Consider the following 27,150-nt stretch of genomic DNA (forward strand, 5'->3'; position numbering starts at 1 on the left):
TCCTGTCAATCAAAGGTGGCAATCCTTGGAGAAGGCCCATAACACAGTGGTAGCAGCACACATGCGTTGTATGCAGATGTTCTCAGGTTCAAGACCTGGCGTTGTCAATTAGAAGGCAATCGGGCTGCTTGACACCATACCAGTCAGAGTAGTCAGTAAGGGATTAGATGGCCCATATAGTTCACATATGTTATTTGAGCACCTGACACTGACACATACTACATTTAAAGATGAATATATGAAGGTTCCAGTTACCAGGCACATGTCGCCTAGTTTTATCCAAGGATCAGGCGCCTTTAGACAGGATCACACTGTTACAGGAGTCAGGTTTATTTGGATCATGTCCAAATAACTGGATGAACATGTCAAGAGTGTCTGTTAGACCCTGAAGAGACAAACGAAATAGACAACAGAACCACTAAAACAAATATGTCACGCAGGTTTATATTAAGCATTGTATCAATGCAGCGCCTGGCTGCAGCTGAGCAACTTCACTTAGATCACAAGAGCTATTCTTGGGCAAAATGACAAGCTCAGGGGTGGTTACGTGGCACGTGTCTGTAAATATCTGTGTGTCTTTGACCATTTTGGTGCCTGTGGTCAAATACCCAAATGGCACCCTTTGCTGCTCTCTAGAGATGATGGGGCATAATCATAGGATCAGGGAAACCCAAGCTCAAATCTCTGTTCAACCACAAAATTCATCTAGTTATTCTGGACCAGCAACTTATCTCTCAGCCTAACCTATCTCACAGGGCTGCTGTGAGGATAAACATAACCACAACATGAACAAAACCATGCACATGTACCTGTACACCACTCTGGGCTCCTTGGAGGAAGAGCGGGATTAAAATGTAGTAAATAGAAATAAACAAATAAAATGGTACAGTGGCTCCATTGGTTAGACTCTTAAGTACAAAGCTTCAAAGGTATCACAAATGTGCATTTGGGTTGCATAACAAATATCTGATGGATGCCATTATATTGCTAGATTCAAGAGCAAACACTAAAAACTTGCCAGAAGATCTCTGTATAGAAGCCTCACTTGTCAAGTGGTGGTGGGGAGGGACTGTTTTGGTTCAGCTCAGAGCAGGGATGGAAAAACAAAGGGAAAAGGCATGCCATAAAAACGAGGGTACCCTACACTACTGCTGAGACAAGATATACAGTAATGCCATAAAAGGCTAGTGCGACAAAGTAGCTAATGGAGGACTGAGATGTACACCAGAAGTCCAGTGCTCAAATGTTACATCTGCCACAAACTCACTACTTGTTAGCATGAGGTGTGCAACTATTTTATCAGCCAAAGTTCCCACATCTGCAATATGGGGATGAGAATTTTACTGATCTTTCTTACACAGCTGTTGTAAGGATTAGTGTGATCGTGTACATGGTGTACTCGATCGTGTACATGGTGTACATGGGATTACCAAAGGACTATAGAAATGTCAAGTTTCAATATTCACATGTATTGTGTTTACACAGGCAAAAAGTTAACCACCACACGAATCCTCTCTAATAAAACGCTTGGTGTCCGTCCGTGGACGGACACTAAGCGTGCGTTTGTGCCTCGCCTGTTCTAGGCATGCGCGGAGCGCATGCCCAGAACAGAGCAAGGCAGGCACGACAGGCAGGACCCGGCGGCCATCTTGGGCGGCCAGAAATGGCCGCCCCGAAGAAGCCGGGACTGCGGAGGAGGGGGACACTGGCCGAGGCGCGACCAAGGCGGCTGGGAGTCCTTGGGGCCCTTGCCCGGCCGGGGAGACCGGCCGGGAATGTGAGGCGGGGGCGGACCGGACCGGCAGCGCCGCCGCCCGCTCTCCCGCCCTCCCAGCTGCCCAAATTCTCCTTCCCCGCTCCCCCCCCAATGATTAAGGGCCAAAATGGCCCAGGAGAATGCCTCCGCGGCCGCCACCACAGCCACCAACCACCCTCACAGCTGCCCGAGACCTCCTTACCCGAAGCAGCCCGCAACAGTCGGGCGAACTAAAAGCAGTTTTTGCGAAGAAGAGAGGAGCTCCCGAACAGAGCTGTGCTAAGCCAATGCCCAAACTGCTGCTATGGACGCAAAGGACGCAATAGGCGTCCTTTGCACCCAAAGCACCAGTTCGGGAAGAGGCTTAGCACAGAGAGGAGCTCTGTTCGGGAGCTCCTCTCTTCTTCGCAAAAACGGCTTTTAGTTCGCCCGACTGTTGCGGGCTGCTTCGGGTAAGGAGGTCTCGGGGCGGGGGGGGGAACTCTCCCCTGCTAGCGCCCGTTATTACAACGGGCCTGAAAACACTAGTTTCTTATAATACCAAAACAGTCAAAATTTTCAATAGATACTAGAAGAAAATGGTGCAATGTCTAGATGCAATCCAGATGGGTGACCACTTCAGAAATACAGGGTGCTAGATTAGATGAGGGTTTGGTCTGATGCACCCGGACTCTTCAAATGTTCTTAATATATGACTATTAATCATATACTAATATATATGTATTGCCTAGTTTTATCCAAGGATCAGGTGCACATACCTAGTATATAGTCATATACTTAATATATAGTATATGACGATTTTCTAAAAGTCCATATATGCATCAAGCTGAAAAAGTACACAGAGCACTGAGACTCAGCATACTGGATTCCAAATAAACTTCAAAAATGTGTACGTGAGCTATGAATTTAGAAAGCTAATTGAATCAACATGTGTGTGTGTGTGTGTGTGTGTGTGTGTGTGTGTGCGTGTCAGTGGGTGGGGGAACAATGTGTGAATTCAAAGACTGCATTTGAACCAATTAAGTTCCTTTGGCTGCGAATTTTTCAGCACTGGCTTGGGGCTCAGAGTTCCCATAAAGGCGTAGCAAACATGGGATTACCAACCAGGAGATCATCACTCAGGATTACGCCAAACCCTCTGGCAGGATGGCTTGAGAGGGAGGGGCGTTCAGGAGATGAAGAAGGCTTTAAAGGGGATTTCTCTCGCAAGGAAATATATCTCTCTGATCGGAATAAGCCACTTAGTACAGATGGTGTGCTTGGGAGGTTCAGAGCTAGATTTAATCACAAATCCCTCTGCATGAACCATAACAGTTTGTGTATGTACAGAGGGGGAGGAAAGGGAGAAAATCTCTTTGCTGCCTCTCCTTGGAGTACAGAGGTCTCATACGTGGCTGTTGATGTCTAGTTTCAAGAGCCACTGCTGAGTTATCCAGAAAAATTCCTGCCTAGTACTCCCCCCCACCCCTCATCCTGCTCCAGATAGGCTCCTGTTCCTGCGCAGCCCAATCACTAGGCAAGGCGAGTCGGTTGCTTCCTGCAGCAGATTCCTGGGGTACCAGCAGGGCAGCAAGATGCCCTCTGCCACTGCCACTGGAAGAGAGCGTCCAGTCCGATCTGGCCCTTATTATATGCTTGGTAAGGAGCACAGGGAGAAGGCTGCTCTCCACTCCTCTCAAAGCTTGCAAGACACAGGAGAAGAGGCCGCTGGGGGCTGGCAGCCTTCTCCTGACCCCCTGACCCACTTCAAAGCTTGCAAGGATCTGTTTCGAAAGGGGGCTGGCCCCCACCAGTGGCATGGGGCAAGCCAGCATTTGGCGCTTTGCCTCAGGCACAGCAACACCTTGGGCTGCCTCTGCTTCTATCCAGAACCGTCGCCAGCTCCTGCTGCAAGGACTGCTCTTCTGAGAACCACACAGCAGCCCAAACCTCATGCTCTCTCTCAAGTCCCAGCCCAAAACTCTCCGAGTCCAGAGGCAGAGTAGGTTCAGGGAGGGAGCCAGGGTGTTGGAGCAGGTGTTGGAGATGAACTTCCAGTGCATCGACCTTTTGCACCAACTGTCCTAGTGACCACTAGGGGCACTGGGAGTAGAGACAGTGAGTCAGGGTCTCCCTGTCTGTCCCTACTCTATGACCCCTGAACTGACTCTGCAGCACTTCCTGGGCTGAGTCACAATCCTTCCTTTCCTCCTAGAGAGCAGATGGGAACATCTCTCTCTCTCTCTCTCTCTCCTTACCTATCCACTATGTAGTCCTTTAGATTAGAGATAGGTCTTTCCTATCTAAGTGTATTTAACCAATAAATATTTAGTGTTTAGTCATACAAGGATCGCCATGTGTTTTCTCTAAATAGCTGCAATATCCAAACCATCCTCTGCTACCTACTCTGTAACTGGAGTGTGTGCTCATTCCTTAGTGCTCTGCTGTTTTACCTATTGGGGGTAAAAATCAACAACCTCTAACACAAACAACCCCATGGTTTCGGGTGGGTCTGGTCATGACTCCATCATGAATCTCAGCTTAGCAGTGGCTGGTAGTTCCAGAAGCAGAGCCCAGCACAAAAGCATTCAGTTCATCTAAGGCTTAGAGCTAAAAGAGAACCAGCCTTGTGACTAGTTTTTTTCTAGCAACTAGCTCCAACGCAAAACAAAACCCAGCCAGCCTGTTTTTCTCTGATTGAACATCAGCAACCTTACCAACATTTCCCTTTTACATCCAAGTGGTTCTGGAGATGTTTTATTAATAATATGCACTTAGTACAGCCTTTAGAAACCCCATATTTAAACGTAAACAAGGTCATATTCCCCTAAAAAGAAATAAGCTGTTCAGAGACAATACAAGTATAAAAACAAATACGCTAAACTCTGGTCATGTAGTTGGCATACGAAATGAAGAGTATATTTTACACACACATCTCACCCTTAAGTGACAGAGCTCTAGAAGCCAGTTTTCAATCTAAAACTCAAAGTTCCATCTCCAATCTCCCTTCACTGACAGTTAAGTAGTCAGCATGACAGTTTGATGCCTCTTACACAGACGATCTTTTCCCATGCAAGACAGAGATAAACAGCTCTTCCTGAAACGGCAAGATGTTTCCACCTCCTTTCATCCATATGCATATTTTTCCCATCAACACTGCCTTTAATCCGTCATAGAAGGGTAGCTATACTATTAGGAATGTGTCATATTTTGATTTCATAATGTATAGATGGGTATTGGATTTTCCTCGGCAGTAGCAGACTTTCCATCAACCCTCAAGGCTTCTATGTTCTCCCTGGTTTGCAATGGCCAATGACAACAGGGGCAATTTCTAGGTCAATTATGAGCTTTTGATATATGCTAGTAGAAACAAAGAGAGGAGATGTTTTAACATACCTAATTCTAAATGGGCTGCTGTGTCGGGGCAGACGACTGCACACTACGTTGGATGCCTAGTTAGGCCCTGCATGCTTGTTTTTTGTAACTGTAATTGCAGCTACAAGGAGAAGGACCAAGATCGAGGCCATGACATGGGGGAAGGGGACTTTAACCCTTTCCCCTGCTGCCATCTGGATCCAGATTAGGCCTCTGCAGCTGCTACTTCCCCTCAAGAGGGAAGCTCCTATAAGCAGTTACAGGGAGTGAGGAGTAAAGAAGACTGGGACAGTAGCAGTGCAAAGGGTTAAAGTTCCCCATCCTCTCCCATGTGGCTGCTGCTATTTAAGTTACAAAACACAAGCACATGTGATGTGATGCATTTGATGTCCTTTGACCCCTAGTCCGCTGCAGTAAAAACAACCAAGGATCTTGTGCTAATTTAGATACCAAGTTTTTTTGTGGCAGGAGCTTTTGCTGACTACAAACCACTTCATCAGATCCATGAATTGATATAGGTGGCTCCGGCGCCCACTTTTTACAATTAAGGTGCCACAAGTCTCTTGGTTGAAACGTATCTCATGTTTCTTTTCCCAGCTAGATAAAGAGTCTGAGAGAGCAACAGCACTTTGAGGTGGGGGCGGATGAAGGAGAGGAAGTGGTCCACATTGATTGCAGGTAAAAATACACATTTTAGTAGTCCCCTCTATAGGAATAATGAGGTCAGCATTCTTGGATTTCCAGTAAGTTTGTTATAAATGGGCAGACTCCAGATGAAGGGTCTTGCATATGACTCATGTGGTTTTGATGTGAAATTCAATCTACTTTCATACTGAATTGAAGAAGGAGGTGTGTAGTCTTGACCAAGAGACTGCAAGCTAATAGCCTGCTGAGATGCCAACATCACTTCCTCCTCCAAGATCTGATTAATGTAATGCAGGCGGTGGCCAACATGATGGCCAACATACCTGATTTTTAGAACACCAGTTCCCAAACCTTTGTATAGGTAGCCCTTTGCACCTTCATTTGGCTGTCAAGCCTTGGGCATCTGCCACAAAAACCACTGCACACGGCAGACATTTCCCAAGAAGCCTGTGTTCAGGACCCACCTTCAGTTTCTGTGGAACACTGGGTAAATCTGTTAAGCCTCACTGCAGCATTGCGTAAACTCCGAGTGCAGCTTAGTCCTTGGAACTGATGGCCACGCAAGTGATGCTCACAAAAGTGGCAGGCATCAGAGATGACATCACGGACTCTTGGAAAGAGAGCTCCATGGCACTGGTGACAGAAATGTGTTCCCATGGCAACAGAGGGATGCAGTGAGGAAGAGTAACAGCCTAGTCATCAAGGTGATGGAGCCATGCTCCTGCATTGTCAAGGGATCAGAAGACTTGTGAGACTTTGGATGATGGCAGGGAGCACAAGCAGGCTAGGGATGTGCACGGAACCACGATGGGGTGGCTCAAAGGCAGTGGGGGGGTCTATCCTTAAGAGCGGGGGAAGATGCACTTACTCCTGCCTCCACTTTCCCCCAGCCAGCGTCTGTATTTGTCAAAGCCCATCGGGGCAGCAGCGTACCTCCCTGCCGCCCCATTGCCCTCATCTTCCGGATGTGACCAGAAGTCGCCAACGCGCCTGTGCCCATGCCAGACTTCCAGTCATATCCGGAAGATGAGGGCAACAGGGCGGCAGGAAGGTATGCTGCCGCCCCAATGGGCTTTGAAAAACGCGGATGCTGAAGGGGGGGAAGTGGCGGGAGGGGTAAGTGCACCCTCCCTCGCTCTTCAAGATAGACCCCCCACCGCCTTCGAACTGGTGGAACAGCCGGTTCCATGCACACCCCTAATACAGAATGAGATGTAAGGCCATATAATCATATAAGGCTGGGAAGTTGCTGAATGAGGAGGGTTTTTCCAAGGCTCTGCTAGACCAGGCAAGCAGGCCCAGGAAGGAGGAAATGGGTGCCTGTCCACCCTATTTCTTCCATCTAAGGCCAATGCAAGCAAGCAGCACCACCAGTGGCCTCACACCACCTTTTGGAATCCATCAAACGGGATCTTGAGCAAACAGAAAAACAAACTTCCGTTATGCTAAATCTGTTTTCCCGTTTACTCAAGATTCTGTTTGGTTGGTTCCAAAATCATTTACATGTGTTGGGCACCATCTGTGTTCATATCACACATTCCAGGGGTAGTGCTAGACTCATCACACAACTAAGTTTCCTGCTTGGAAATCTTTGTATATTATAATTATCGTAAGTCCATTCCAGCTGGAAAGTCCCAAGAAGCATCCGAATAGAATATGAACATACAGTTCATAGTTCTATCACAATAAAAAATGTATGGATTTCATGGATTTATCACAGCACCACTTTCCCCTAATGTTTCCTGCCATGGTAGTATTATAGCCTAGATAAAGAGGAGGAGGAGGAGGAGGAGGAGGAGTAAAGCTCCTGGGCTAAGGGCCAGCCCGTTCAGCCTCACAAAGAGAGAAGCATCACAGGAGGATGCGAGTCTACACTCACCCACGTGCTCTGCACCACCCTCTGTGCATCCTCTACAGATCATTCACATTGACAAGCTGGTTGAAAGGAAGATGCAAGACCCATCTGTAGACATGAACAGCAGCAGATACCAGGAGTCAGGGCAGCAACTCTCAGCATCCTTCTGCTCTTCCTTAGTTATCGTCAGACACTTTTTATTGATATGCAAGGGTGTGTTTGTAATATTTCTGATCATCATGTTGCTTTTGCATCCAGTATTCGCCTCTGTGATTCATCGTCACACAATCTTATATGCTTACATTTCTATCATGATATACAATACAATCATAAATAATAAATACAATAATTTCTAGCCCACATGCACCTCCTCCAGCTATTTGTAGATCCAAGACTTTCTTGCAGATTATAGCTGACCACGTGAACAAACTGAGTATGCAGTAGTAATGCTTTTACATACAAAGACACCAGTGCAAAAAATCAGCTTCCAGCTGGATGCCTCCCTCCCATTATAAACAGGCACTCCTGTACTGTGTCTCTCTTCCCCGATATCTGCAGCAATAACACAGCAATAACACAGCTCTCTGTCTTCCCACTGGCACCATCATCTATTAGGGATGTCTGAATTCTCACTGTAACCATCCGCTTCCCCTTATCTGCATACCTGCCCTGCCTCCAAATAACACCCTACTGGGTTCTTTTGCCATACCTGTCTGGGTCAGCATGGGTGATAGAAATTCGGGGAGGGATTCGTAGTGGCAGGGTAGTTGGCCTTTGGACATTGTCTGGCTCTGGTGAGCGTGCTCTGTCCACGGCCTTCCATGGTGGGACCTGAAGGCTGGAGGAAAGGCGTCTACGTCCTCGCCGTAGGTCTGCACCCAGCATGCTGGAGGAAGTGTAAGAGTGGCTGCACCAGCCAGGATCCAACAAGTCCTTGGGCTTCTGTAAAGGAAAAGAGGGAGAGAGGAAATCAGGTTATTCCTTTCAGCAAGGGAACTTAAGAAGCTGCCTTCTTCAGAGTCAGCTGAGTATTATCTAGATCAGGGATTCTCAACGTTGGGTCCTCAGATGTTATTGGACTTCAATTCCCATAATCCCCAGCCCCAGTGACCTTTGGTTGGGGATTATGGGAGTTGAAGTCCAATAACATCTGGGGACCCACCGCTGAGAATCCCTGATGCTAGATCATAATAAATCTACACTGTCTGGCAGTGGCCCTCCAAGGTTTCAGGCAGGAGTCTTTCCTAGTCCTACCTGGAGAGGCCAGGGATTGAACCTGGGACCTTCTGCATGGAAGGCAGATGCTCTACCACTCAGCTACAGCCCCATTCCTTAAGTGACTTCTGAGCATAAGCAGCTCAACTATATTCATGCAATACAACTATGTTCAAACAGAAGCATATAGCACTACCATAGCTGAATACAAGCAGGCCTAAAAAGGGTGAGTTCTGGATAGCATCTGCAACTTGATCCCTGAGTTAAGCTCTATCCAGTCCTGACCTGGCAAGGTGTCTGTAGCACAGCGGTGCTTTTAGTTCCTTTAAAATTCCTTGCATTTCTGAATACCTGGTATTTACAAGCAGATATAACAGTATGGAACATACATATATTAATTGTACACAAACGCCATTTAGATGCTGTTCCACATGCACATCAGATCTCAGGGACAGGGGACAGCATTTGAATGGGGTTTGTGGACAGTTAATATATATGCTCCATACTGCTGTGTCTGCCTATAAATACAAACCAGGCAGCCAGAAATGCAAGGAGCTAAAAGAAATTAAATGACACCAGTCAGACCTCTAATTTTAAAAAGCAGATATGTTTGACCAATTTAAAACACCAATTTATTAGTGGTTAGTATTAGTTTGACCAATTTATTGTCTATTTTTCAACTTCTAAATAGATTGCTAGGGGTGGGGAAGCTGTGTTCACTAAGGTGGTAAATCTGTATCTGGTCTGTACCACTGCCAGTGGAGGTGCCCATTCTTAATCTGTGTGTTTTAAATTAGTCAGAGTATCCTTTATCCTGTGGTATACAACTATTTGGTATACAAATTCTGCTTGGGCAATGGAGAGAACCACTCCTCCCCTACGTGATGTGGAAGAGCCAGCCAACATATTGTCCAAACCAGACCCATGACTTGCTAGTTTTCTATTTTCAGGGAATTGTTTTGTTGTATGGAGGAGCCATCATGTGCACCTCCACCGGCAGTGCTACAGGCCAGATACAGATTTACCGCCTTAGTGAAAAATAGGCCTTGCTATTTCTGGATTCCACCCTTATCATCCTCTGATCTGAACCGGATCTCTCCTTGCCTCTTGCCAGGATCTTCCTGCCTTGGAATTATTGCTCTTTCCTAAACTTAAATCTGTTATGATTTTGAACAGCTCCTACAATCTACAAGTACATCAATGTCCGGTTCTGTCTTCAATATTGACTGGTCTGGAACAAGTTTCAAAAATGTGCAGATTTGGCATTTTGAATATTCAATACTTCTAAAAATCTGACACAGAAAGCTTGAAAAGGATTGCCTTTATTTATTTTTCTCTTTACCTGAAACTAAGATTAAAACCAATTGCCCTTCTTGTAATGCTAACTTCTAAATCTGTGTGTTTTAAATTGGTCAATGTATCCTTTATCCTTTGGAATGCAATTCTTTTGTTTCCATTTATACTTGTTCCACATCCAAATGAGCTGGATCAAAACACATAAGATATTCAGAAGACAAAACAAAAAGAAGTTCTGCTTGAAGTTCACTCACTGATATGGGATATATGCACAAATGAATGTTTCAGATAACTGAGATCTTAGATTTTACTTTCTATGACTAGGGCTTCACCCATAATTTAAATATTGTACTTCTAATTACTAAATGATGAAATAATCCAATCCAATCTTTATTACGGTCATAGACCAGAGTAATGATCAAATAATTCATATCAGTACTTAGACTAAAAATGTATCAAAAGCAGTGCCTTCAAGAATTACAAATTCCAATGTACAAAACCAATCTTTCTGAAGGATTTAACATTGGCTTCCCCTAATTTTATAAACATAACCTAATTTCAATTAAACACTTTCAGTGGTGCAACGGGGAAATGCTTGACTAACAAGCAGAAGGTTGCTGGTTTGAATCCCCACTGGTACTGTATCGGGCAGCAGTGATATAGGAAGATACTGAAAGGCATAATCTCATACTGCGTGGGAGGAGGCAATGGTGAACCCCTCCTGTATTCTATCAAAGACAACCATACTGTGGGCGCCACGAGTCAAAATCGACGGCACACTTTACCTTACCTTTACCTAATTTCATTTAAAAGATCTATACACTACCGTTCTCCATTTGCAAGCACTCAGGAGAGAGAAAAACACGAACAACTTATCCTAATAGTTCTCCTAACTGTGGGCATTCTTCATAGCTTCCAGTCTGAATACTTTTCAAAAAAAGAGGACCATCTGAATGTGGTTTGTGAAAAACAATGTTTGTTCCAGCTCGAATAATGGGACTATCTGAAATATCTGAGCAAAAAACCTTCCTCACAGAGAATCAAACCATTAAGAATTGGGGTTTGGTTCTGGTTCAGACACTAACTTTAAAAAGTGGTTCAGTAACCAGTTCAGCTACTTTGAACCAGTGCACTAGATTCCATGCAGAACAATATCAAGCTCTTTTGCTTGTGAAGTACCCTTATAAAGTGAATATTATAATAATAAATAACTATTTCTCAAGTTCTTTTTAAAAACTATCTTTTGAACTTTTTACTAGCAAAAGACATACCACAGGATAAACACAATCAGGAAAATAAAGCATCAGTCACACAACTGAGACTTGAGTTCAGTTCTGGTTCATTGAAAAAACTTCTCTGAACCACTTTTTGGATTTGGTTCAGGTTTGGTTCCCTGCTTCCTTGTACTTGTGACACCCAAGAAGGAAGCATTTGTCCTTAACCTTTAAGCAGGTTGGCCCCCTTTCTGGCTGCAGAATGTACTTTGTGTCTTGTAAGTTTCATCAGCTGTTTTTAACTGCACATTGAGGTAAGAGTTTTGCCTGAGGAACTGTACATTCAAAACCATGAAATGTTTCCTTTCCTGAGGCAGATACATGCCCTCCAGCTGTACCTCTTTAATTACCAGGGCTTACTTAATAGATGAAGTGTCCATTTAGTCACTAAGCATATAGTTTTGCTGGTATGTGTCAAAATCCAAGCCTATAGTACGGGCCTGCTCAACTTAGGCCCCGCTCCAGCTCTTTTTGGACTACAAGTCCCATGATCCCCAGCCACAGTGGCCAATAGCCAGGGATTGTGGGAGTTCTGGGCCAACATCTGCAAGAGGGCTGAAGTTGAGCAGCCCTGTTATAGTAGGTCCTAAACAAAGGATTTTAAAGAGGGGAGGCAGGGATGTCATCTGTGCACCACCAGTGGAGCTCTGGTCAGTTCTGGGAATTACAGAGGCCAGTTACATTGACAAGAAGCATTTGAACACTTAACTGGCCATAGCAGGTCATGTGGCAAGGCCTGAAGAACTCCCAGGTTAGGTTGGCTTCCTTGCCCTTAGCAACAAACAAACAAACAGGACCCGATGCCCAGTCACAGCTTTGCCTAATTTTTGACTTGCTCTTTTTCATTCATTTCAATAGGACTTGCCCAGAAGAATGGCTGGTGGACTGTGCCGAAGGTTCTTCATGATGCCTCTTTGGGAAAAGGAAACCATTCTTGTAAAAAAGGAGAGGAGCAAAAGCAGGAGGTCTGCTTCCAACTTCCCTTCCTGCCCACTCCTCTCACCCACCAAGGATCGTCTTTCTTTCAGTTCCAACAACAGGTTGTAGGGAAACTTTGTGGGCCCTAGGCTGCCCCATAATAATACCATGGATGTTCCTGGAATTCATCGGCTAATGAACTGTATGTTGATGTGCAAATCACATTTTTTAAAAAACCTGCCAGCAACACTAAGTGAAATCATTTCCATGTTTTAAAGGCTTCAGCCATTCACCCTAAAGTCCACAAGACACCTGATCTCTGTGAGTGAACAGCTAGTGTCAGGGGTGTAGCAGGGGAGAGGGGGCCCGTGTCCACCCTTCTCGCCGGAGACCCCCCAGGATGAGGGAGATAATGAAGAAAATAGGGAGGGGTGGAGCTGGGGGCTTGGGTTCTTTGAACCCCACTCAATTATAGCTACAACCCTGGTTGGGGTCCAAAGATCCCCGTTTTTCTTTTAATGGCTGTGAATGTCTCCTGAATGGGAGGGAGGGAACCTGCAGAGGTCACTCTCTGGGGGCGGCCACCTATTGCCAGAGTACCTGTTTGCTTCCACTTATGCTCTGCTTGTATACTTGCCAATACAACAAATATTAGGAAGACACCATACATCTTATCCAAAGCAAGCTAAACCCAGAGCTGTGACCCCTTGAACTTCTCACTACTTAAAGAATCACAGAGCATGTCATATTATAATGGGCCAAGGCAGAAAATTGAACTGGGATGAAGCTGGGGCACTGAGAGGAGATAATTTAATGTCGGTCCTTTCAACACTGGTCCCAGTTCAAACCAGTGGGCCAATTTCTAGAGCAGGGCTGCTCAGCCCTCCTGCAGATTTTGGCCTACAATCCCCATAATCCCTGGCTACTGGCCACTGTGGCTGGGGATTATAGGAGTTGTAGTCCAAAAACAGCTGGTGGCCCAAGTTGAGCAGGCCTGGTCTAGAGGAAGCCATGTTAAGTGAGTTTCGCTTGAAGGGGTGTACATTGACCCCCAATGTTAAATGTGATATTTGCGCTCAACCAAGCAACCAAGTACAGATCTAAAACAAAATTTTAGATGGTTTGAATCAGATACAGCCAATAAAATGGTGGTCAAGACTTCTGTCCTGGGTGCCAAAACTTAAACCAAACACAACACATTTTAACATGCACTTCAGTACATATGCAGCTTCCTCACCCCCAACCATGAAGTAATGTTGCCTCTGCTGTAGTCTACTGAACCAGGAAGTGGCACTGCACAGGCCTCACTCTGTGCCAGCAATGGTCAATCTCTTTAGTCTGGGGGATAACCAGTCTGGCCAAGCTGCTTGGGGTCAACCTCTGCTCCAATAACGATGCCATGCCATCTCTGCTTGGCTGCAAAATATCCAGTCCCACCCCTGATTAAGAACATAAGAAGATAAGAAGAGCACTGCTGGATCAGGCCCAAGGCCCATCTAGTCCAGCATCCTGTTTTGCACAGTGGCCCACCAGATGCTGCTGGAAGCCACAGGCAGGAGTTGAGGGCATGACCTCTCTCCTGCTGTTACTCCCCTGCAACTGGAACTCAGAGGGATCCTGCCTCTGAGGCTGGAGGTGGCCTATAGCCCTCCGACTAGTAGCCGTTGATACACCTCTCCCCCATGAAGTTATCCAAACCCCTCTTAAAGCCATCCAGGTTGTTGGCTGTCACCACATCTTGTGGCAGAGAACTCCACAACTTGATATGTGTTGTGTAAAAAAGTACTTCTGTTTGTTGGTCCTAGATTTCCTGGCAATCAATTTCCTGGGATGACCCCTGGTTCTAGTGTTATGTGAGAGGGAGAAGAATTTCTCTCTATCCACTTTCTCCACACCATGCATGATTTTATAGACTTCTATCATGTCTCCCCGCAGTCTTCTTTTTTCTAAACTAAATAGCCCCAGGTGTTGTAGCCTTGCCTCATAAAGAAGGTGCTCTAGTCTTGAATATGCCTAGATGCTTTGAATATGCTGGAGGCATCCAGTGTGGCACGGAAGGAAAAGACATCCCAGAGGAAAAGGCTTCTGGAGAGTCCTCACCTTTTGTGCCAAGAAAGACACCTGCCTACTCAGAAGTGGTGCATTGGTCACTGCTCAGAAAACAGCTCCCAGGGCTGATAGCTGCATATAAAGGGGCTGCTCATATGTCTGCACTTCATCCTTCCCAGAGGCCTCTGTGCTCTTTCAGAGCACACAGATTGTCTTTCCATTCTAGCCCTGAGTAGACTGAGGTATTGCTAAGCTGGCTCAAAAGCAGTATGGGCATTCAGATTCTGTTTCTGAGCCAGCCCAGCAACACCTCAGCCTTTCCAGGATTGTAGAGAGATGTCCCTCTCAGGGACTCTGCAATCATGTAAGTACCACTACAGCATCTCTTCAGTGGTCCCCAGGTGGGCTGAAGTGCCATCAGCCAGCTCAGTGCAGATGCCTTCTGCATAGCTATTGGCCCTAGCAGTGTCATTTCCTGAGTCTTGGGAAGCAACACTGCCTTAGGGCTCCTCCAGATGCGGATACATTCCAACATTAGCTCAGATTACTATGAAAAATAAAACAGGGAATCCACAGTAGGAAGGAGCAGGGTGAATTATAGTCTTAGCACCACCTGCTAGCAATCTGTGGCAGTCAGTGAAACAACCACCGTAAGAACATAGATCATAAATACAATAGAAGCAGGAAAGCTGCCAGGGAGGCGGTTGGACCATTAGACAATGAGGGAGTGAAAGGGATTATTAAGGAGGATTTGGAGGTTGCAGAGAAGCTAAATGAGTTCTTTGTGTCCATCTTCACAGCAGAGGATACTGAGCATATACCTGTTCCTGAATCAGGCTTTTTAGGGATGGAGGCTAAAGAACTGAGTCAGATAGAAGTGACAAGAGATGATGTTCTAAACTGTCTGGAAAAACTGAAAACTAACAAATCACCAGGGCTGGATGGCATCCATCCAAGAGTCCTCAAAGAACTCAAATGTGAAATTGCTGACCTCCTTGCTAAAATATATAACTTATCCCTGCAATTGGGCTCTGTACCAGAGGACTGGAAAGTAGCAAATGTAACACTGATTTTCAAAAAAGGATCCAGGGGCGATCCGGGAAATTACAGGCCGGTTAGCTTAATGTCCGTTCCAGGCAAATTGATGGAAAGCATCCTCAAGGATAAAATTGTGAAGCACACAGAAGAACAGGCCCTGCTGGGAGAGAACCAGCATGGCTTCCGCAAAGGTAAATCTTGCCTCACAAACCTTTTGGAGTTCTTTGAGAGTGTCAACAAGTGTGTGGACCAAGGTGATCCAGTTGACATAGTATACCTGGACTTCCAAAAAGCTTTTGACAAAGTTCCTCACCAAAGACTCCTGAGGAAACTTAGCAGTCACGGGATAAGGAGACAAGTACATGTGTGGATTGCTAACTGGTTAAAAGACAGGAAACAGAGGGTAGGTATAAATGGAGAGTTTTCACAATGGAGGGAAGTAAGAAGTGGGGTCCCCCAGGAATCTGTACTGGGACCGGTGCTTTTTAATTTATTCATAAATGATCTAGAAGTAGGGGTAAGCAGTGAGGTGGCCAAATTTTCAGATGATACCAAACTCTTCCGGGTAGGGCAATCCAAAATGGATTGTGAGGAGCTCCAAAAGGATCTCTCCAAACTGGGGGAGTGGGTGACAAAGTGGCAAATGCAGTTCAATGTTGGCAAGTGTAAGGCAATGCACATTGGGATGAAAAAACCCCAACTTCAAGTATACGCTGATGGGATCTGAGCTGTCGGTGACTGACCAGGAGAGGGATCTTGGCGTCGTGGTGGACAGCTCATTGAAAGTGTCGACTCAATGTGCGGCAGCTGTGAAAAAGGCCAATTCCATGCTAGGGATCATTAGAAAGGGGATTGAAAATAAAACGGCTAATATTATAATGCTCTTATACAAAACGATGGTGCAGCCACACTTGGAGTACTGCGTACAATTCTGGTCACCACATCTAAAAAAGGACATTGTAGAACTGGAAAAGGTGCAGAAGAGGGCAACCAAGATGATCAGGGGCCTAGAGCACCTTTCTTATGAGGCAAGGCTACAACACCTGGGGCTATTTAGTTTAGAAAAAAGACGACTGTGAGGAGACATGATAAGAGACATGATAAAATCATGCATGTTGTGGAGAAGGTGGATAGAGAGAAATTCCTCTCCCTCTTACATAACACTAGAACCAGGGGTCATCCCATGAAATTGATTGCCAGGAAATCTAGGACCAACAAACGGAAGTACTTTTTCACACAACGCATAATCAACTTGTGGAATTCTCTGCCACAAGATGTGGTGACAGCCAACAACCTGGATGGCTTTAAGAAGGGTTTGGATAACTTCATGGAGGAGAGGTCTATCAACGGCTACTAGTCGGAGGGCTATAGGCCACCTTCAGCCTCAAAGGCAGGATGTCTCTGAGTACCAGTTGCAGGGGAGTAACAGCAAGAGAGAAGATATGCCCTCAACTCCTGCCTGTGGCTTCCAGCAGCATCTGGTGAGCCACTGTGTGAAACAGGTTGCTGGACTAGATGGGCCTTGGGCCTGATCCAGCAGGGCTGTTCTTATGTTCTTATAAGAACAGCCCTGCTAGGCCCAAGGTATATCAAGTCCAGCATCCTGTTTCACACAATGTCCCACCAGATGCCTCTGGGAGACCCACAGGCAACTGAGGGCATGTCCCCTCTCCTGCTGTACATATCCTGCAACTGGTATTTAGAGGCATCTCACCTCTTAGGCTGGGAAGCCTATACCCCTCAGATTAGTAGACATTGTTAGACATGTCCCATGAATTTATCCAAATCCTTCTTAAAGCCATCTAGGCTGGTAGCTGTCACCACATCTTGTAGCAGAGAATTCCATGGGTTAAGTATGTGTTGTGTGAAAAAGTACTTCCTTTTGTTGGTCCTAAATTCCTTGGCAATCAGTTCAGGGGATAAGCCCTTGTTCTAGTGTTATGCAAAAGTGAGAAAAATGTCTCTCTCTCCACATCATGCATAATTTTATAGATCTTTATCATGTTGCCCCTCAGTCATCTTTTTTCTAAACTAAAAAGTTCCAGGTCTTGTAGCCTTACTGTTACCCGTGAATCTAAGCATTTCATATTGATCTATATGTATTGATCCTAGGGTATATAGTTAATGGAGAACTGAACTCCTGCTACACCATTTGGAAGGGGCCAGACTGAAGAGAGCAAGAGTCCCCTCCATCTTGTATTCCTGAATGTATGTCAGTGGGAAAGAATCTGCTTAGTATGCTTTGGTTCTCATACTCTGTGCCTTGCAGACCTTGTAACTTGCAACATAGTATGTATTCTCTATGCCTTGCTTTGTTCTGGCCTACTGGTCAGGAGAGGTGATGATGCTGGTATCTGAACTGCCTCCTCGAAAGCTGCATAAGCACTCCTTTAACAATGGTAGTATTGTAAGCCTGTTGGCCTAATATGGAGCTGTACTGCCAGACTACCTGGCTGGCTTGTTGTGAATGATGATGTATTCAGATGTATCAATTGTTGTATAAAAGCTTTGGACGGACACCATCTTGAGTCCGTCTTGTCTTTGGGAACTATCCCCTAGACAGCCACTTTGTTAACTCTGCAGATTTCAATAAAGCTTCTTTGAACTAAAAAGTTTTCTCCTCCTTGGTATGTACAAAATTGGCTATCGTCTACCAAGTAGATAGTAACCTGTTGGTTAACATTACCTCATAAGGAAGGTGCTTATTTCAAATACCTTACTTCATACTCCTTTAATTCTAACTTGAAAAAGGATGGTTGCTTCATGGTTGTTTCACTGATTGTCACAGATTGCCAGCGGATGATGCTAAGAATATAATGCGACCTCCTTCATCATGTGGAACGTAGGAACATAGGAAGTTGCCATATACTGAATTAAACCATTGGTACATCTAGTTCAGCATTGTCTACACAGACTGGCAGTGACTTCTCCAAGGTTTCAGGCAGAGTCTCTCTCAGCCCTGTTGTGGAGATGCCAGGGAGGGAACTTGTAACCTTCTGCTCTTCCCAGAGCCACTCCATCCCCTAAGGATGATATTTTACAGTACTCACACTTCTTGTCTCCCATTCATATGCAACCAGGGCAGACCTTGATTAGCTAAGGGGTCAAGTCATGCTTGCTACCACAAGACCAGTTCTCCTCTCTATAGACAATTTTATTTTTTTGTAGTAATATGAGCTGATGTTGGAATATTTCAGAGTCTGGCAGAGATCTGTGGGGAGTCTGGTTATTATGCTGTGCTTCCTGGGAAGGTTCTAGGAAGAAGTTAAGGGTAACTTCTACTTCATCTTAGGCCAGGGAGGAAAGAGGCCACAGACTGATAGAGCTCTATAAACCCTTTACTTTAATTACCATGAATCTTAAAAAGTTTGTTTGGAAGGCATAGTGTCTGCTTGGCGGTTTAAGTCAGAAAACCAAGAGGAAGCAGATGTGGCCTGTGAACCACCAGTTGGCCATTCCTAGTCTATGTCACAAGTGTTGCCAGGACTGGCCTGGAGTCTTCAAGAATCAATATCAATATCCAAGGGACTACTGGAAGCAATCCTGGAGATTGTAATGATTTGGCATTGTGGCAAATATTTTGGGGGTGGGGGTGGATGGGGGGCAGGGGAATCTCCAGGAACAGCTTCAGTCAGAGTTGACACTCTCTATGCCACTCTATATGCTTTCTGCCCAGATGGGCCAGAAACTCTTGCTACTGCTTGGCACCCATGCCACTGACTGGCCACCTATAGTGAAAACTACATGTCAACTCTGGCAGCACCTCAGTCCACCCAGTGCTGGTATGGAGAGACTATCCAGAAGTCTCCTCCCAAAGGCCTTTGCATCTGGCAAAGGCCAGCTTGCATGCAGAATTTAGGTTTGGCAGTGCCATTTCCTGAGCAAGGCTGCTTTATATGTCACTTCTGGGCCGGAAGGCACCTTTCTCAGGGCAAAAAGGAAAAATTCTCCAAAGGCCTCTTTTGTGCTAGGAATGGCACCTTCTAGAATATTCAGCTGGCGAGGTGGGGGGGAAGATTAGATCCTCCCCTGCCAAGCCATGAACTCCAGGAAATTATTTCCAAACAATAAAGTGTGCTAAACAGTAAAGTTAAACTATTAACTTCATTAAATGCCCTCAACACTGTACAATTTTAATTGGCTAATTAAAACTGATCAATGAAAGACAGTTAATCCACTCCAAAAGCTTTATGTAATTGGCAGGCATGCTGCTCTGAATCTTGGACTGGTTCCTAATGGAACAAGCACAATGTTACGAAATATTTTTCTAAAGATAAGAGCTATGTTTGACTTAAGTATTCTGTCTCACCGGTCTTCTACTAATAGTACTGATCCAATCTCACCACCACCATTTTTAATGATGGCAAAGGAGATTAATATCAATATCAATAAAATATAATATTAATATCAATAAAATAAAAACAACTAACTAATTAAATAATATGTCCTCATCTTGCAGATGAGAAAACGTTGACAAAACATGGCTTGCTCAAGGCCATCAAGTATCTCTGGAGCAGAAAAGGGACATGTGTCCTCAGGGGGCCATGAGATTCTCCAGGTAGTAGTCCAAGAGCCAGAATAGTTCAGCCACCTCATGGATGGTCTGGTCCCACCATAAAGTTAGGATCAACTAGTTGTAATAGCATCACACTATTGTTGATTATTGGGGTGGTGCTGAGGGACAAATGCACTTCCTGTTCTGGTAAGAACTAATCTGCCAACTTTCCTCTTACTATAATCTTAATTGATAATTACCATCCTCACAAGTTAACCCACTTTAGCCTTAAATATTCACACATCTGCCATCTTGAATCAGGGTGGATGACATCATTACAAACTATGCCCTTGAGCCATACCTATGTGTCCCTACAGCTGTAAGACATTTGGTTCAAATAGGTTAGGTGGTTCACAAGTTAGCCCACTTGTGCCTCAAACATTCACATGTCCACCATCTTGAATCAGGGTGGATGACATCATTACTAACTACATCACTGAGGTGTCCCTATGTGTCACTCACTATAACTGTGCCAAATTTGGTTCAAATCAGTTAAATGATCCAAAAGTTAGCCCACTTGCGCTTCAAACATTCATGTGTCTGTCATCTTGAATCAGGGTGGATGGCATAATTACAAACTACGCCACTGAGGTGTCCCTACAGTTGTAGCACATTTGGTTCAAATCGGTTAGGCAGTTCACAAGTTAGCCCTCTTGGACCTCGCATCCGCCATCTTGAAATGGGGTGGAGGACATCATCACAAACTACACCATTGAGGTGTTCCTATGTGTCACTCACTACAACTGTACCAAATTTGGTTCAAATCAGTTACACAGTCCACAAGTTGGCCCACTTGCACCTCAAATGTTCACATATCCTCCATCTTTTACTGGGGGATTATATCATCACACACTATGCCATTGAATTGCCCCTGTGTGTCACCACAACCGTAACCAATTTAATCCATACTGGTCCAGACACTGCAAAGTTGATGGGGGGCACACACACAGAATGCTGGGTGATCTCATACGCTTACTTTCTTTAAGGAAAATAGGCTAAAAATGCACTCAAGAGGCAGACTGGCAGTGGTCACTTGCCTTTCCAGAATGTGTGTGAACTAGAAAACAATAATATTTCTGTGGAGAAATATTTCACATGGAGACTCATGGCTACTTTCCCTTTCAAGTGTAACTATGTACAAATTCTTTACTCAATTAATATTTGGTAGGTTCGGGGAGTCCACACCCCAATCCTGCACCACACCCTTGTACAGGGCAAAGTTAGCCAGGCTTACAATTAATTACAAATTTTGGGGCTGACAGGAAATGACGATACCTGTCATGCTTCTTGCTGGAGGATGGATTGCATAGAGAGTTGTGATAGGCAACAGACAGGCAGAAGGACCAAATTTTCCTCAACTCCAAAGTCACCTTAGCTCAAACTGAAATTAAAAAGCATCTCTTCCTTGACATCAGCAACAACTAGCTCAAAGTTGAGGGTTGGAGCTCAACAAGAGTGACCAGTCCAGAACAGCTCTATGACATACATCTGTGTAATCAGCCTTCCTTGGTCTATCAAGCAATAGGCAGGATGGAGCAAAGAGAACAACCTTGAAAGTTTGTGGATTAATGGTGTAATCCTAGGCACACTTGGAGCCAGACTAGATGTGATTTTAGATCACATTGTTTAGCCTTGCATGTTTATTTTTTATTTCATACATGGAAGCTGCTGGGGGTGGGGGACTGATCCAGATCAAAAGTACAGTGGAGGAAGAAGGGAATTTAAACCCCACCATGGTCTGGATCTGGAGTGCTCCCCAAATGGTTGCTATTTACTCCAGAAGTTAAGCAGCCTGGTAAACATACTTACCAGGAAGCACATTCCACTGAACTCACTTGATCTTACTTCTGCACAAACATGTCTAAGATTGAATTGTGACATTAATTTCACTCAAAATGAGAGATTCTACTGGTTCTCTCTGAAACTGAGCAATGATCAACAGAGGTGTCACAGCGATAGAAGATAATCAGTAGAAATCACATTCACAGCTCAAAAAGTTATTGGCAAACATAATAAATATGTCATGATGTACACTTGCAGTCAATATACCCATTACAAACCCTGGAGAATAAATGCCCATAAAGCGATCGTAAAAAAACTCAATAATTACATTTTACCAATGCACCTGCTGTGCATGTTTTGCTCTTCTGCTATCCATTCAGATTGATCCTTGTTAGAAACTCTGTGGAAAAATACTGATGATTGCTTTCAGACAGAGCATTTACAGGGTAGTACAAAAAATTCAGCCAAAGTGCTTTTGGGGAGTGGCTGGAGCACCCCGATCAGTGAGTTGCTGCAGCCCTCCTTACAGTTCTCAGAAGCTACACGGCCCAGACCATTAGCATGGGGCGGCGGGGGGCGGGGAACACACCTGCTAAATGGGCAAAGAGGTGCCTTTTAAAGTGGTGTCTCTCTTATATTTAGCATTAAGAGAGCAATTGTCCCTATTCAACCCAGCAAAATGGCTCTCAGGTGGCCTTGCTGGTGACACGCATAGGGGTGTGGGTGTGTTTCCCCCCCCCCCAACTATTTTCTCATCCCTTTTGCTAAGAACTATGATGGAGAATTTTTTTGTTGAAAAGCTGTATACAATTAATTAAATAATTAAATAGATGATGATGATGATGATGATGATGCACCCACCCACAGACAGGGATTTGCAATGAATTAACTCAACAAAGCTAGAGTTTTATTTGTTAAGTCAGTAAACAGTCAATCCAGTGTCATTATATAGTGACTGGAGAGTTTTGCGTTGTCACCTCTCAACAAATCCCACTTCGGGGTCATGCTGGGCTCAGATGATACCCACAACTCACTTTCTCCTTCCTACTTTGTAGAGTGCATTTTGAGCATCCAGAATTTCCCTGAAAGTCCAGACATTCATAGTGCCTAGCATTTCATATGAGGATTTTAAAAGAGTGTCGAGGCACAAATAATATATGAAAATCTGCCACATGCATTCAGAGTAAACATATCCCACAAAAGGCCCTCAGTGGTCTCCAGTTCTTGCCTGCTGCAGAAATAGGCTAGGCATGAATTCCTGACTGGGAGGTGTGTTGGTGAGTGGGAGAGCACAACAGACGTTTACTTTTGATTCCCCAGAAGTTCAAAATGATTGTGGTGCTTCCAGCTCTTCTCATCCCAATACATTTATCAAGACAGAAGAGCCAAAGAACACAGGATTAGACAAACTGTGGGTTAAAAGGCATTTGAGGATATAGCTTCAGAGGATCCTAACAACACGCCACATTTCTGATTTTAAACCCAGCGTGGGATGCTTTCCTTATGCTAACCTTTCAAAATTTCCTCTTTGCTCCTTCACTTGTGGATGCTGAACAAGACTAATAGGACATGGGAAATGGTGAATCCCAGAGGTCTGGCAGAAACAAACCCCAGCCCTGCATCCTGCTGAGTGATTGCTGTTCCTTTTGCTTGCTTGACATCCCCACACACAGTATCCAGGTGGGGAAAGCAGGATTCTGGCAGGTGGCACCATTATTTGCTGTGATTTTGTGCCACTCCTGTTGTTCCAGACTCTGGAAACAGACAGATCTGTCAAGAAAACACACTACTCCTGCTTAGCATCCTTGACACATTAAACACCTTTCCTAGCAGGCTGTCTCTGCCTCCCTGCCTCTCTTCCAATAGTCTTGCATCGAAGAGCAACTTGGGATAGAGACTTTGTCCTAAGCAGCATAAACCAGAAAGCTAGGCCAATGAGGCTGTATTTTCCCAGTCTTCAGAGCTCTGTGCAGATCATGTGGGTGCAGAGGCCAAGCACCATACAGAAGAGTGAAGCTCATGGTGGGGGGGGATGTTTGACCCTGCCTCCTCACCCTCGCCACCTCAGTAATGATTGTGTGAATGACTTTTATGTTGTGTGTGTGTGTGTGTGTGTGTGTGTGTAGATCTAAAATCTTGCAAGACACTTCTTCCACCTGTGCTACGTTTGTGATACTATAGATGCACAATCAGGCCTAGCATAAGGTTAGCACTCCAGTGTAAGCCACTACTGCAAAATAAAGAAGCCACTACTGCAAAATAAAGAAAATTAATGATAAATAAATGAAAGTGCAAACAAGGTTTAAGAAAATATCATGCTTCTTGGATGTCCTGGGGCTCTGCATGCAGCTAAACCTCCCCTCCCCCCCATCCCGACTTTTTTCTCTTCTTGGTTGCCAGCTCAGAAGCACTTTGAATCATTGCTCTTCATTTGTTATTGGTGGTTTTCTTTTCATGAATTTGTAATCGTATTTTATAGCAGTTTAAAGGTGTGTGTTTTGTAAATGATGCAACCCACCAAGGCACCTCAAGGGCTAAAAAGTGTGGTACACATTTGAAAATAAAAGAAATCAAGAGTCAGCTATTGATTCAGAATCACCTGAACGCCAAGAGAAATGCCTGCCCTGCCTCCCTGCCTTTCAGGCTGCAAATGAGAACTAATCTCTTCATTAAGAGTCTCCAAACAGGCGTGAAATCCCCCTTCCTGCCGGCAGCAATCGTGTGTGGCAGATGTTCAGGACTGCTTTCTCTTCTGCTGGCAAGACACCCTCGTGGCATCAGCTCCCCTATCACTACACCCAGGGCTGCACCATAGAAACCGGCCGCAGCCCACCCACACCCTCCAGGGCATCTGTTCTGTGAGAGGCAGAGTTCTCCTTAGCCTCTTCACCCATATTGTGGGAGGGCCAGTTGCTTAGCAGAGCTCCCTGGTGATGACAAGCCAACTTTCAGTGGGTCTCTGAGGGCAAAACGAACCTCCCTTTGTTTGCAAGCAGAAGAGACCAAGCTGCGCTCTCTCTCTCTCTCTCTCTCTCTCTCTCTCTCTCTCTCTCTCTCTCACACACACACACACACACACACACACACACACACACACACACACACACACACACACACACACCATACTCTCACATACACCATTTGCAGGGTATCAGGTACCTATCTTTGATGGCATAGCCCCTTTTGACACACTGTAGAACTGGAATAGGTGCAAAAGAGGGCAACCAAGATGATCAGGGGCCTAGAGCACCTTTCTTATGAGGCAAGGCTACAACACCTGGGGCTTTTTAGTTTAGAAAAAAGACGACTGCGGGGAGACATGATAGAGGTCTATAAAATCATGCATGGTGTGGAGAAAGTGGATAGAGAGAAATTCTCCTCGCACTCACATAACTTTAGAACCAGGGGTCATCCCATGAAATTGATTGCCAGGAAATCTAGGACCAACAAACAGAAGCACTTTTTCACACAACGCATAATACACTTGTGGAATTCTCTGCCACAAGATGTGGTGACAGCCAACAACCTGGATGACTTTAAGAGGGGTTTGGATAACTTCATGGAGGAGAGGTCTATCAACGGCTTTTAGTCAGAGGGCTATAGGCCACTTCCAGCCTCAAAGGCAGGATGTCTCTGAATACTAGCTGCAGGGGAGTAATGGTGGGAGAGAGGGGGCCTGCCCTCAGCTCCTGCCTGTGGGCTTCCAGAGGCATCTGGTGGGCCACTATGTGAAACAGGATGTGGGACTAGATGGGCCTTGGGCCTGATCCAGCAGGGCTGTTATGTTCTTATATTCTTATTTAATTCTTTTTCTACCCATCCACTGCAGTCACCTGCTCTTTAGCATTAAAGCAAACAATCAGAAGGAAGAAATTGTGACAGCAGCAGAAGCAGTTTATGACTGATGCTGGATCAGACATGTGCACAGAATCTGAGACTGGCCTAGAAGGACTCAAGAGGTGGTGTCAGCATAGGGTGGTGGGAGTGAGGGGCAGAGGAGCTAGGAAGAGTACTACTGAGCTGTTTCTAGAAATTAGGAAACACCGAAAATGGGGACAGAAAAACACACACATCTTGCATTTTTTAAAAAGCAGCATTTATTTAATTTTTTTTTAAAGGGCAATTAGAAAAATAAACACAAGAAATGACTCTACAAATGTAAATTATACAAATATAGAATTTTAAACATATTTAAATGGAAAACCCTCTAACCCTGGAGATTCTCTCCAAGCAGGTGCACGGTATGCTTAAAGGAGCAGCCATGTGGGGTAAAGGTCTCCTATCTTCAGGTGGTTCTGTGGGAATAAAAGGAGAAAGAGAAAACATATTATAGTTACCAGGCAGCAAAATGCACTGCAGTCAATATTCCCACCCTGAGTTCTTTTAGTTCTCCTTTAAGCCACTTGGTTCTCATTGAGGCGATTCTCAAAATCGCCCAAAAGCGGGCTAAGGGAGCCTAGCCCACTTTCGGGTGATCGTGTGCTGCAACGGGAACTGCGTGGCTCCCGGCAGCCAGCTCTCTTAAGTACCCCTCCCCTTAGCGAGGCATCTTTTGATAACACTTCTAGACTGGATTGAGGCAAATAACATTTTAGCTATCAAGCAGGCAGGCTTTCGGGAGGGTTGTTCCACCACGGAACATGCTTTTACTCTTCAATTTCTGGCAGAGAAGTACTCTAGGTTCCCAGGTTCAGCACTTTATGTAGCATTCATTGATCTTAAAGCTGCATTTGATTCAGTTTCTAGAGAGAGACTGTGGTCTAAACTGGAAGCTATTGGTATAGATAAAAGATTACTCAAACCTATTGTTAGTCTGCATAAGCATACTTATTTGAAAGTTCGTTATGGCCTAACTGGACAGTTAACATTGGAAATTCCAACTTTTAGAGGAGTACGTCAGGGCTGTATACTTGCTCCTATTTTGTTTAACCTCTATGTTAATTCTGTGGTCACTTGTTTGTCCACCTTTTCTATTCATCCACCAAAGCTAGCTGATAGGCATGCCTCCATATTATTATATGTGGATGACATGGCTATTATGTCGCAGACACCTGTAGGCTTTAAGCGTGCCCTAAGGCTGTTCTCATCATTTTGTAACCAAGAGTCTGTTGAAATAAACTATAGTAAAATTAAAATCTTAGTGTTCACCAAGTGAGCCAGGCGTTATAATTGGTCCATACAAGGACACAAGATTGAGCAGGTTAATTCCTTTCAATATCTAGGAATTACGTTTCACTCTGTTGGCTCTAGAAATGCCCATTTTAACTCCATCAGGCAGTCTGCTCAATTGGTTGTAAATAAGATCAAATCTTACCATTTTACACATGGTGCTGCTTTTATACCTGCTACAGTCAGACTTTATTTATTTATTTATTTATTTATTTATTTATTTAATTTGTGCACCACCCAAAAC

At 44.8% G+C, this 27,150-nt stretch overlaps 1 protein-coding gene and 1 non-coding gene across 2 annotated transcripts in view; both read right to left on the minus strand.

The window, feature by feature from the left end:
* Positions 1-27,150, minus strand: part of PDE4A (phosphodiesterase 4A) — a 546,547-nt gene that overhangs the window by 418,047 nt on the left and 101,350 nt on the right. Inside the window, exon 2 of the mRNA XM_053299525.1 lies at positions 8,320-8,552. Within this exon, the coding sequence (XP_053155500.1) occupies positions 8,320-8,495 (176 nt within the window). The 5' untranslated portion in view covers positions 8,496-8,552. The remainder of the gene's footprint in view (positions 1-8,319; positions 8,553-27,150) is intronic.
* On the minus strand, positions 8,866-8,942 carry TRNAG-UCC (transfer RNA glycine (anticodon UCC)). Its single transcript has one exon. It is a non-coding gene; the product is annotated as a tRNA-Gly (tRNA).

Source organism: Hemicordylus capensis, chromosome 2, assembly GCF_027244095.1.
Source record: "Hemicordylus capensis ecotype Gifberg chromosome 2, rHemCap1.1.pri, whole genome shotgun sequence".
Lineage (NCBI taxonomy): Eukaryota > Metazoa > Chordata > Lepidosauria > Squamata > Cordylidae > Hemicordylus > Hemicordylus capensis.